The sequence below is a fragment of the Numenius arquata genome, chromosome 10, assembly GCF_964106895.1.
Source record: "Numenius arquata chromosome 10, bNumArq3.hap1.1, whole genome shotgun sequence".
In the NCBI taxonomy this organism is placed as follows: domain Eukaryota; kingdom Metazoa; phylum Chordata; class Aves; order Charadriiformes; family Scolopacidae; genus Numenius; species Numenius arquata.
The window spans coordinates 45,715,785-45,728,931 of record NC_133585.1 but is presented as its reverse complement, the minus strand read 5'-3'; the positions used below and the strand labels follow the sequence as shown (position 1 = coordinate 45,728,931).

At 46.5% G+C, this 13,147-nt stretch overlaps 1 protein-coding gene across 1 annotated transcript in view; it reads left to right on the top strand.

Annotated features, from left to right (window-relative positions):
- Nucleotides 1-13,147, top strand: part of LNX1 (ligand of numb-protein X 1) — a 64,150-nt gene that overhangs the window by 50,490 nt on the left and 513 nt on the right. The window contains exons 8-10 of the mRNA XM_074154764.1: nt 3,385-3,562; nt 5,467-5,695; nt 12,575-12,733. Coding sequence (XP_074010865.1) covers nt 3,385-3,562; nt 5,467-5,695; nt 12,575-12,733 — 566 coding nt within the window. The remainder of the gene's footprint in view (nt 1-3,384; nt 3,563-5,466; nt 5,696-12,574; nt 12,734-13,147) is intronic.

The following is a 13,147-nucleotide window of genomic DNA, read 5'->3' as shown; positions in this document are numbered from 1 at the left end:
TGCCACCCGCTGCCGTCGGTGGGATTGCTTTATTATGTGTGATTGATAGAAAGATTGCTAGCTGACTTGAATTCTGATTAATTTCAAGGTGTTTCTTTGTCCCCTGAGCTCACTGTAAGAGGTGACAGCAGGTCAGGAGCACTCTCTTTGAGGGAAGCAGCTCTCGCTGCAGAGCATGTGTGTAAACGTGGGCTGAAATCGGCTCCCAAGCCTTGGCTGTACTCAGTACCAAGAAAAATCTCCAGCCTCCAGCAGCCGTCTTGCTTGTTCAACAGCTCGGGAACCGCGTTTGGCCCAGCCCGTTGCCCCCCGTGACAGCCTGTGGCTCCATCTGGAAAGCCTGACAAGTCAGCTCTCTTTCAGCCCAATGCCAATGGCAATCAATCAGCCACACGGCCAGCGAGGGGTGTTGGAGGAAGAGGGAAGGACGATCTGTAGCGACCACGTCCTCCCCCGGCGGCAGTGATGCCGGGTGTATGGTGTGCCGGGAGGCTGGTCTCTCCGAGCTGCTTCCCTGGGTACGGAGCTCGGGGAGGAGGCACAGCCCAAACGGCTCCGGCTGCTGCCTGGATGCAGAAAAGAGAAGATGTCAAAAACACTTTCTTGTGCAGCCGGGGTTGTTAAGCTGGGCTGCAACGCACAAACGGGCCAGATTCGATTCCTTTGAAGTCAGTGGGAGCCTTGCCATTAATTAAATAGCACTTGCTTTTAATTGGAACGGCTTCCTTACTCCTTTCTAGCAAATTGTCTAGTACTTAAAACAAATCTGTCGCCCTGTTGCTCCAGCGGGCGATGTTTTCTGAGCATAGGAGCAGGTTAGCCTTCAGGTGACGTACATTTTCCAAAACAGACACAGCTACGTCTCTTGCCTGCAAGACACGTGTCAAGGCTTTGATGTCATGATAATCTGCCGTAAATATTTATTTTCCAGTAAATATACAGAAAAGAAAAAAAAAAAACTAAAAAGAGAAGGAGATGAACTGTTATGTTTTTCTGCTCCTGACCTCCGAGGTCACTTCAAAATGACAGAGAAGGACAATTGTTTAGAAGAGAATGCATTGAAATGCAGTCGCTGATAAACATTGCCTTTTAACTGGTTTACTCATTATCAGTCCTACCTCCAAGAAAGCTCTACGTGTGTTTACTAAGCAAGGCTTTACTTTCCTTTCATCACTGCCTTCCTCTCAGCCGAGTCGCCCCAGTTCCTTTCTCTCTGCAACCACGTAAAAAATGATATGTGGAAGAGCAACTTCAAAGGAAAACTGGTCCTACATGGCTGAGAATACAATGCCAGTGCTTTTATCATTCTTCACTGAAATGTAACAGGACCATTTGTTACCAAGCCCTGCTTTGAAATCTGCTTCTCTCTGCACTGATTCCTCAAAACCAGAGCATTGGCTGGTTTATCCCCTGATGTTTTTGGTGTCTGAGACATGATGGACACTGCATAAGTAACGGAATTGCTCTGAACACTCGGAGCTGCAAGTCTAATTCCAATTTCATGTTTTGCTACAAAATTTCAGACTGCATTTTTGTGAAATTTAGTGGTGCCCCTATCCTGCATGCTTCAGGCAGTGGCCTTTTTCTGATGGAAAGCTATTCCTTTTCCAAGGGAAAAAGGATGATATTTTTGCACAAACATGGATGAAACATTAAGTTTAGTTTGCACAAAGATAGAACTACTATGTTTGAAACATTTACACCTTAAAGACAAAGGTGAAAGGTAAAAATTATCTGGACTAGAACATTTATATTTTTTTAAAGAGAATATTGTAAAACCTTCAGAAATTTTGAGGTTTATTTGCAAGCTGCAAGCCCAGTTACTCTGACACAGTGCCTGTGTTCTGCATGGATCAGACGTGGTATGTCCAAACAACCATATCAGTTTGGTTTTTGTCCCAGTGACTGACAGGAGACCTTTTCCACTGAGTTCTTTGCCTTTTTTCTCCTGGAGCTCTGTGGCAGCCACTGTTCTTCTGCTCAAGTATCTAGAGATCCCTTACTAAGTTGCTAAAAGGTTCTGGGTTTTGTTATTGATGTTGCATCACAGAAATGCTGATGTGGAGATAGTTCCACTGAACATATCCTTAAAAAAACACACAAAACAAAGGCATAACCTGCCCTGCTCCCATAAAAACTTCTTGCCACTGCCCTCCTTCATCCATCGTTGTTACTGTGGGAGCAGCCGTGGACGCGCCTGCTCTGCTTTCTGTGCTGCTGGCCCAGGAATCGAGGTGGAATATCTTTGTGAGATCTCAGATTTCTAAGAAGAGATTAATGTGGCTTTAAATGAGTTTTATAGATTTATAGACTGCTTTTGCATATTGTAAATGTGAGGTAACACTTGTGAATGAGAAGGTTGTTTTTTTTTTTTTTTTAATATACATTTGAAATGTATTTAGCAGCATGCTGTTATATCTACATATGAGACTGGAATGGATGGTGCTGTTCCTGCAAGAGGGGCTGGGATCTTCAGGAGTTGATGCCAGGAACACAGCTTATGAAATACTTGAGGAAATCAAAGGAATTAACATTTAAATCCAGATTTTCTGGAGAAGCATCCTTGTCTCTCTCAAGCTCTTCTGTAAGAGCTGGATGCGTTTTAAACGTGACATTCAGTTCCCAGGTTTTGTTGGAGCTTGTGTTGCCTCTCCATCCTGAGGCCGCCTGTGAGTTTGTTTCACCCTCACTCATACAATAGTTATTGCCTGACGAGCCGCGTGTTTGTAATTTTTTCCTTTCGGGGGGAGGAATAAGGGGATGGCTGTCCTCAGACGGTAGAGGAGGCTGTCCCAAAGTGACCTTTTAAGTACAAGTAATAGAAAGAACACCCTGGAAGCTGCTGGGTTTTGACTCTATAAAATGTCCTTCTCTTTTACTGAACAGAAACACATATTCTTCAAGTGTATTCCCACCAATTTATACAGAAACACAGAAATCTGGAAGAGCAAATGAAGTGTTTATCTTGTAATCTGTCCCCAAGAGTTTTATTCCTTTAACCCAGGTGGACCATTTCTCATTTAACTATACAGAGGACGTTCAGACTGTGAGCAGCAAGCTAAGAACCATGACCTGATAGTCAAAGATATGAGGACCACTAGTGATATTAATATCAAGAACACTTTGTTTTTAAAAAAAAAAAATCAGATTCCTTGCTTACATTTCAAAGATCTGCTTCTATTAGTCTCAACATTAAACTGCTTCTGACTTTGGTGGGAGCAGTGCCTGACTTTTAAGGCATGGATTGTCTTGGTGGCAGCTCTGACTTTGCAGATGCCTAAGCCCCGGAGAGAGTCCTGGCTGCCATCTGGCTAGGCATGGCAGGCGACTGGGAAGTGCTTTGGTATTCCCTTAACAAATTCTCTAATGTTTTCTCCATCACAGAGCACCCTTCATGCCGTCACCTGTCACGAGAAGGTGGTGGCTGTCCGGAAAGATCACACAGAATCGCTGGGAATGACTGTATCAGGCGGAGCATCTAACCGGGAATGGGATTTGCCTATCTATGTGATAAGTGTCGAACCTGGAGGAGTTATCAGCAGAGACAGCAGGATAAAAACAGGTAAAAAGAGGGGATTTTTGAAAGCCTGCTTTAATTCGAAGGCATCCTTTGAAAAACAGAGGGATAGTAAAAGAGCATAACACCCTGACATCTTCAGCCATCCCATAGATTTTGGGATGCGTCAGATTAAAAAGTCTTAAATCAGCTACCAGAAAGGAATAATATGCAGCAGCAACCATCTCTGTGAAGTGGGATGTAGGCATAGTCTGGTAGGAAAAAAAAAAAAATAAATAGTTTTTCACAGGAAAATGAGCTTGCACCACCACCTCCTCACTACTGAAATCTTCATTATGCAATCTGCATGGGTTTTTAATGTAAATTTTAGTGCTTGTTTGTCATATAATTCACAGCTTTGAAAGAAATATTCAGGAGCAGAATTCCCACCATATATGAAGCAATGTTAGTGCCTTGTGGCTTAATATCATGTCTGGAAATGTTGGCTTCATAACTCTGTTTGGCTCTTGATGTAACAGAGTGATAAAATTAATAGCTTCTCCCCCTCTGCATGAATAAGCTTTTAGAGTAAGACAAGGAGCATATTTTATCAGTGGGTTTTGCGGGAATAGGTAGGCAGAAGAGGAATGCTGAAACGCAGTTTTCTGGATGTTACATCTCCAAGAGCCATGTACCATGGTACCCTCCGTCCAGCAACCACACAGCTCCCTGTCCCCTTGCCCTTCATCCCCTATGCTCAGCTTCAGCCCAGAAGCTGGAGGGAAGTCCTGAGTGTGGGGGTAGTGAAGGCACCCAAAAGTGGGGCAGAGTAGCTGCAGCCCAGCCGAGCCCCACGAGCCTGAGTCACAGTGCCCAACACGCGTGGGAACCCTCCCTTTTGCGGGAGCTATGGCTGCTCATCAAAACCCATGTAAGAACATGACAACAGGAGCCAACCAGCAGGTTTTTCCCTTTTCCCCCTGCTGGGAAATGACTGCCTCTCGGTGGGATACAATTTCCAAAAAAAATATTCATCGTTGAGGCAGCATGGAAAATTCAGCCTAGTTAATTTGATAAAATTAGAAACAAATGAATACGTGATGTTACAACAGCTCCATAAGCCTCCACGGTTTAGAGCAGCCCTTAGGCTGTTGTCTGTCCCATCGGGGCAGACCAAGAGAAGAGGTTAATGTCCACATCGCGCTGCCTGGGCTGCCGGTGAATACAGTCCCTGCCCGGAGGAGCATCCAGGGGAAGCGCAGAGGGCACCCAGGGAAGCCCTGGCGTTGGAACATGCTATGGAAGCAGCCGGAGCACTTGGCACCGTGGCTGCTTGCATGACATTGATGATGCCTTTATTGTGCTCCCTGTAGTAATTGAGGTCAGCTTTGCATTTTTCTCTGAAGCTGCTGTGCCTACATTATAAATAAGGCACACAGAAAGATGTTTTGGCTCGGGGCCGTTCAAACAGGCATTAACATTAAAATAATAACGCGTTATTCCGCAAAGCCAACTGTACGAAGAGCCAGCTGGAGTAGCAGTCCTCAGCTTAGGGAGGGCTGGGAGAAAACCACCTTGGAGCTTTCAGGCTTCAAGCTCAGGCTGAGTAGAAAAGTTGTTAGCTAGAAGGTGGGCTTTGGAGACCTGGACTAGCACCAGGTGCCCCTTACCAAAGCTTGTTGGTACTGCAGGGCCCCGTCTGTGCCATCCAGCTCCAGACGCAGGATGTGATGTGACAGGAAACCAGGATCAAAGCCTCCGTCCAGCCTGGCGATGCTCCTGTGTAGGGGGATATAGCCTCTTCCCTCATGCCTGTGGCATGTTTACCAGCATATGCTTCACATCCACGTTAAACGATAGGATTAACAAACAGCAAGCTCTTGGCCCTGGCTTTGGCTCGCTCGTGGGGGTGGGAAGGCTGTCCTGGAAACACTTGCAGGGTTTTTTATCATCTGTTTTACGGGTCTCAGGTGACATCCTCCTGAACGTGAACGGGATCGACCTGACGGGGGTCAGCCGCAGCGAGGCCGTAGCCCTGCTGAAAAACACCAACTCGTCGGTGGTGCTCAAAGCCCTGGAGATGAGAGCGTGTGACGCCCAGGAGGAGCGGGGCCACCTGCCATCCCCCGAGGCCACGCAGGCCACCTCCGAGAGCAGCGAGTGGTCACCTTCCTGGGTGATGTGGCTGGGGCTGCCACGGTAGGTCCAGAGATTGCATCCTCTTGCTGAAGGGGAGTGGGAGGGAAGGATTTGTATTTTCTGGCAATTCTTTCTTTTGGCTTGATTCATTGCACTGACATATTAATTAAATCCAGGCTCTGTCGCAGGCTTGACTCTAAATACCTCCCTTTTGTAAACGGGTATGCGTACAGGGAAAAATAGACACGTAGGTCCCCTTGCAAGGGAGGAAAAGATCCTGGGTTGTTCCAGTCTTGAAAATGGATCTGGCACTTAGGGAGTGAAAGGCAAAGCTTGCAGGGATACAGGAGCTTGCTGAAACTGGGGTCTTGGCTCGACCACCCTGCAGAAGGCAGAGCTACCCCTCCTGCAGCTCTGGAGCCCTTCTCCTCAGCCAAATCCAGCTGAATTGTTTGACTTTGCCCAGATGTTGCAAAGAGCATGCAGTTGGCCGGTGTCTCCGAATCACCTCTTTTAACCCCACCCCCGACTGGAAGAAGTACATTTGTCGTACACAGGAAGCAGCTGTGTTGTCATTTCAGTAAGGATAATAAAAGCCACATCGCCTGCCGTTAGGTTCTCTCCAGCACGCCCGGTGTGAGGGGTGTATACCTGCAGCTTCAGCGGCGTACTGTAAGGCATTCCATGAGGACACGTGGTGAATCCGTGAACAGGCAAAGCTGGCGCCACACGGTTGAAATTGGTATTCAGTTTTAAGGCGTGAAGAATTTAGCTTGCAAATTACTTTTGCCCATACTCCTAACCCTGGCAGCAGTTCAGAGTGTCTTTCTCTTTTACGGGAGGGCATGAAAAGGTGGTCTGCAGACCAGGTGGGCTTTTGCTCTAGGCACGGTTTTAGGACTCCTCTTCATTTCCCAGGCTCACATATCAAATTAGATGGTTTCCCTGCCTCTGGCTTGAGCTGTTTTGAGCTCGTTCACCTTGCAGCAAGGGCTGCTGTGATGGCCAGATGTGTCCCAGGGCTTGGTCTGAGGCTAGGGACTGTGTAACATGTGCTGAAGTACTGCAGAGCAGAAGGCAGGCTCTGTGTGTGTCACCCACAGATGAAAGGTTCCTCCTCCAGTGGAGAGGACTACATCCTTATTCCTGTGAAAGAAAAGCAGTAAAAAAGAAAAAGCAGTAAATGGCTGGCCTATAACTTGCTACCCCGGGCAATGGTAAACTTTTCTCACCCAGTCTCGCTGCAGACAGGCAGGCCCAGGGAGGTCCTCGTTCCCGCTCACTTCTTCTGCACTGGAGCACAGGTAACGCTCCCAGCAGAGAGAGAGCAAACTCGAGGCCTTAGATAGAGGCTGCAGTCTTCAATGCCGAGTCTTGCCTTCCATCTCCACCCATTGCTAGATGGGCTGAAACAATTGCACCCTGCCTTTGCCTGGCCTAACCCCACCTTCGCTGTGCTTTATAGAAAACCTGAGCTGCCTGGTCATCATCTTCTACCCCCACCTGCATGAAGTCCTCATGTCCTCAGCAAGGTGACAGAGATGAAGGAAGAGCTCCACCCAGGGTTCATATCAGTCAGTTCTGCTTTGAATTTTGGGAAGAAAAGTTGTTTTAAAAGTGGTTTCTAAGCTCACTCTCTCCCCCAGCCCTCAAAGGCTGCGTGTGTGAAGCCATTCCCACCCCTTTGGTCTGAAGGAAAACCAGCCTCAGTATCAGCAAGGCTGCAGACAGGAGGTCATTGTAACTGTCCCAGCTGCGACCCTGGGCACAGAGCACAGCGTGGCCAAAGCAAAGGAGGGGGATTGGTGTGCTGAGCTGGTACCCTGCTCCAAACATCAGACGAAGACAGGGACCGATGCTAATTAGACGGTGACAGTAACAAAGGTGCACTGCATCCTTATTAGTATCTGGTTGGTTGAGTAGGGGTGTGAGGATGAGGTTTGGGTTGCTCACTAGGTATTATCAGACCCTTCAGTCTTCCTCAGCATCAGTGTGCTGACCCTCTTACTCTGGTACAGATTCTCCAGGGCCCACACCAGACATCTGGAAGACCTTCAGCAAGTTCTCTCCCCAGGACCTGTATCACATTAACTCATTTCCCTCCAGTCTGTGCATTTAACCTTCCCATATCTGGCTTTTTGTTTGCTTTTGGCAAGGATCACATCCCACTAGACCTCAAGGTATCACCCGCAGCCTCATGTGCTTTCTAGGCTGCTACAGAAAATTGTTCTCTGTCCAAATACATGTCTGACAGGTCCATCTTAGTAAAGATGCCTCATGTGCAACTATGCGGCAAGATGGTGAAGATTCACCTCCCTTAATTAAAACTGTGATGACATTAGTAATGCCATTCCGTTTACCAGAGGGACTGCTCCAACGTGTGTAAGTCTAAGAACATTTGGTACAGCTGATGGAAAAGTAGAAATGTCAAAATCATGACTCTATAGGATCATGCGAGGTATTTGGGAAGATGGACAGGATGGGGAAACACCTACATGAGGAAAGCTGAACAAGTAGAAAAGACAGTAATGCTGGTAGGCCAGGAACAGGCATGATTGAGGAAAAAAAAAGAGGTGGATGGATGGTGGAATCTTTAAATTCCACTGAGAAGGAGAGACGTGGCTCTAAGGCAAGCCATGGCAGTGCAGTGTGAGTGTCGGCTCACAGCAAGCAAGGCGGGGAGCGGAGAGGCAGCCTGATATCACAGCTTAGAGCAGGACACTAGAGCTCAGGAAACCAAGAGAGGAGAGTCATTCCTTCCATGTTCAAAAAACACAGAATTTTGATGAAAAAGCCTGTGAAGGATGGTCCCATCAAATATGCTGAGTTGAGGTAAACGCTAGGGGATGTCTACAGACCTCTGTCCATGACTTATGAAGTAGAAAACCCGCAAATGTTAATAGAAGCTACGGGATTAAGTGTGCCTTCCTCACTCTTAAAACTGGTGTACCGTAAATTCTCTGTATTAGCACAGAACTTGCCCCTTTCCCGAGGACTGCATACACGTTACAGCGATGGCACAACTATTGAGAGTTAGGGAATAACCCTGTTCTTCTGGATCAAGTCAGTAGCAGCAGAAATCAGACAGGTTATCTGACTCCTCGCTCCAAAGCCTTGGAAAAGCCGTCCTGCGCAATTTAACATTCGTGGATCTCACTTAAACTTCAGCCCTTTCCTTGTGAGATCTTACAATTGGCCTCGGTCACTTTTTGTATGGCTTGATAGTACGTAAACAGCTCTCTCTGTTCTTTCTGTAGCACAATCCAATACGTGGCGGTTATAAAACAGCCGCACATGTGCATCTGACATCTGTCAAAACTTGGCCGGCGAGCGAGCGGAGGGGCTGGGGGCTGGGCCTGGGGAGGAAGCAGTGATGCAGGACCTCGAGCATTCCTGCCCCAAGACTTATTTCAGGGTAGCTAATTTAATTGTTTGTTGTCGAGGAAGACAGGTCTCCTTTCTTGTTGGAGGGAGACGTTGTTGTGAGGCGCGCACAAAGGAAATAATGCGGAGCAGCTGGTGAAAAGCCTTTCCCCAGCCCCGTGATGTTTCTTCTTCTACTCGTGCTTGTTTTCCTGCTCTCCTTTCTTTGCTCTCCTCACATTTCCTTCCCCCAGCTAGCACTTACAAACACTTTATAGATCATTCTGTCGTGACGTTTACAAACGTTAGTACTTCACACCAGTGCTTTCCTTCATCTGCAGAGCGAGATGAGAAAGACAGGAGGTGGCCATAGTCATTCTGTAAACCAGAGGTATAACTGGACGTAAAACACGGAACTAGGACAGAAACTCCCCCAAATTAACTCCATCCGGGCTGTAGGGCTCTGATGGGAGTAATTCTCAACTATTACTGTACTCTGCTGCCAGTCACCTATGTAATGGGGCGGGGGGAGGGAGTAATGATTTTCATACCTGTTATTGCTGAAGTTCTCCTGAAGTCAGGCTGGTTTTGATTCCCAGATCATAAGGCTACTCTGGCTTTGCGAAAAGCAGCAAGGAATTGTACATTTAACTACCTGAAAACGGGCACTTTTAAATTCCTCTTGCATCAGTTGTAGTATTTCTTATGCTAGGACCCCGTGTCTAGACACTGTTTATCCTCAAGTCTTGAATCTGAGGCAAGTTCACACGTAAATTACTCCTTGTCCTCAGCTTTTGGAGTGTTTGCAGACAGAGGCAGAAGAGTGCCAGCCGCTCCCTTCCAAGGCAGAGGACGGTTCTCCTCGGACCGGCTGCGGCTTAGTGGGTTGTGGCAGTTTAACTGGGTCAAAACACACAGGCGGGGGCTTTCGTTAGGGCAGAGACGTAATCTGCTCAAACCCACTAAGCGTCTTCGGATGACGCAAGTCCTTATTTCACTTTCTCCCTGGGACACTTTCTCGCCTGACTTTATTCCTACGCAGCCGCAAACGGACCCGCGTGAACTAACTCCCTTCGGGCTGCTCTTTGCTCGGGCAGAGCTGGCAGCTCCGCTTACGGACTGAAATATTTGGGGCAAGGGGTGGCAGCACCCGACACGGCTCAGATCGGCGCACGCCTGCCTCCCAGCGCCCTTTCCCCATCTCTGACAGCAGCAAGAACGCATAGCTGATGGTGCACTGCCATCTTTGTACCCTCCATCCCATAGGATGGAGATAAGGAAACATCAATTTAAAGGCGCAAACACGGCGTAGCCACTCCTATTCTGTCAAGAGTCGATCTCCAGCTCTGGTCAGTGTGATGGGTTGGACTCGGCTTGCACCAACCGCCCGCCACGGCTCAACACCCCCAGCAGGGTGAAGAAAATAGGAAGAACGAGAGTGAGAAAACTCATGGGTCAAAGTAAAGAGAGGGAATTCAGTCACCAATCACTCCTGTGGGCAAAACAGACTTAGCTTGGGGAATTTAACTTCAAACACTTAATTACGAATTTGGGTATTGGGAAGCAAAGATGACAAATGTGTAAACGCTTTGGAAAATGCCTTTGCTCCCCTTTTCCCACAGTCAGCTTCACTCCAGCACCTCTGCTCCTGCTTTCCTGGAACTGCCTTGTTGTCACACAGTGAGTTACACCCGTCCCTTCGGTGAGGGCACTGGCAGCACAGGGGGATGGAGTCAGGACAGAGGAGATTCTCTCTGCTGCTCATTGTTTCCCAAGTGTTTCCTTTGCTCTGGTAGAGAAAACAAACCTGATGCTAGTGTGCTATGTGTATTTTACTTAAATTTAGCATAGACTTTGACAGCAAATACTTATTTCTGCTTTCTGGACTGATGGAGACCGTGTAACTGATAACTTTACAGACTGTATGTACAGAAGGCACGTAAGCCTTGTTTGTCTTCACTGCCTGCTCTTCTCCTGTCTTTACCCTCTCAGCTTTTTCATTTCTAAGCCATTCGGATTTAGCTGATCACCTTTCACTTTCACTCATGTCCTCCTTAAGGCAGCGAGCGTAGCACCAGGCAGCAGAGCCCCCAAAATCAACACTAGGTAATAGCACTACCGGCTGCATGCTGGCATCGCTTGGTCATGACCTTGATAAGTACCATCAAACACGAGCGGGTTTAAGTGATTCTGCACATTGAAGAAGTCCCCAGATGGTAAAGTGATAACGCCTGGCTGCTGAGGAAAGAAGCAAACGTCACCTGTTTCTTACATTAGCAGCCAGTGAAGTCTTGTGCAAATATTATATACCTACCATCCTGGCAGCAGGTGAATATTTGTAGGTCCTGAGGGACTAATCTAGCATTACTACAAAATCCTGCCGTGAAACACGGCAAAAGCATCATTTGACAAATAGAAGTTTAAAAAAAGCTAGACGTATTGGCCTTTAAGATGCATTTAAGATAAATAACTTACCTTTTTACAGAAGAAGTGTCAGCTGTTTCTTAGAAAGCTAAAGAGTCTCTGAAGAGAGCTTGTAGCAGTTCCTTGCCGCAGACCAGCCCATTGTTTCAGATGTGGAACAGCAAAAGGATTTTCAGGCTCTTCAGTCGTTGCTGGGTACAACGATGATGATGATGAGTGGGTTAAATACTAAGCACAGAAATTTTGGTGGCTCTGTAGCTGATGAAACTAATTGTGTTTTTTCCTGCTTCATTAAAAGACCCCAAAGCAGGTATTCAGGTTATTAATGTGCTCAGAGCAACAGGCAAGAGTCTAATAACCTTACTACTCTGGCTTTCCCCTATTCCTTGTTTTAGCTGAACTTTGACTCAGCATAACTTACAGTATCGTAAAATAAATGTTAAAGACAGAGGAAGAAGTAGATTTCAGCTCTCTTACCATAAAACACTGCGTTAATGGTTACAGTGAGGACAAACCATCTTCTTGTCTCAGTCCTCCCAAGCACTGGCGGACACGGACAGGCTTCTCTCCCCTGCCATGCTGCCACTTGCCACGTCACTTGCCAAGAAAAGCTCAGGATCCTCTCTTCCACTGGCCACCTCTGCGATTTTGGGAATTCTGGCTCATCTCATTGGCCTTGAAATTTCTTAACTTTGACATGCACGGCAGTAGTAAGTGTCTGACTGCTTTCGACACAGTTAATGACACACAGGCTCTTACCCAGAAGACAAAATAAGTCACTGGACTGTACGAGGTAGATGAAACACCCTCTGGAATGATGGTTTACAAATATTAAATCCAGTCTCAGTTGTTTTTCTCCATCACTTTCAATTGCAACTAGATCACTTGCATTAATTCTTACCCTATGAAACAATTTATTTACTATTTTAACCCTAAGATTACCTAGTAATTTTACTTTAAGGATAACTGGTTGTGGAATGCAGCACTATAAAAACTAGAGGGGAAGCGTAGGTGTCTACTGCAGTGGAACTTTGGTGCTATTTTACGTCTTCATAGCGCTCTACGGGTGTATGAAAAGGCGGATTCCTCATTAAGGCTTCATCAGAACCTCAAGTTAACTGCAAGACATTTAATTAGCCTGGTTTCTTTCAGGTATTTGTACAGCTGCAAAGAAATCGTATTGCGAAGGAATACAGCTGGAAGTCTTGGCTTCAGCATCGTAGGAGGTTATGAAGAACATACAGGGAACAAACCATTCTTCATCAAATCCGTTGTTGCGGGAACACCAGCATATAATGACGGCAGAATTAGGTAACGATAACTATCTAATGAAAAGTAGCATTTAAGTCTTTCATCTAGTTCATTTGTGGTTTTTTTGTTGTTGGTTGTCTTTTTTTTTTTAAACAAGTTTTCATGAAGACTTTTCATGAAGCGTTGGGGGAAAAAGGACTCACTGATAGAGAACTAACTCCAACAGATCTGGCAATAGAACATAAATGTCCTGAACTTTAATAGATTTGCCTTCATAGCAGAGTATTTTCAGACGTCTAGCAATCGCTAGTATATGAGTAAGTATAAAGATAAGTCAGTTTGATCTCTGGGGTAGTACCTGCCAGCACAGAGCACCTTTCCCACATCCCCAGCCCAAAAAAACCCCAACCAACCACCTTCCCTGCAAACACCACTACGATTTAAGCCATTAAATGCAGAATTACGGAGCAAACT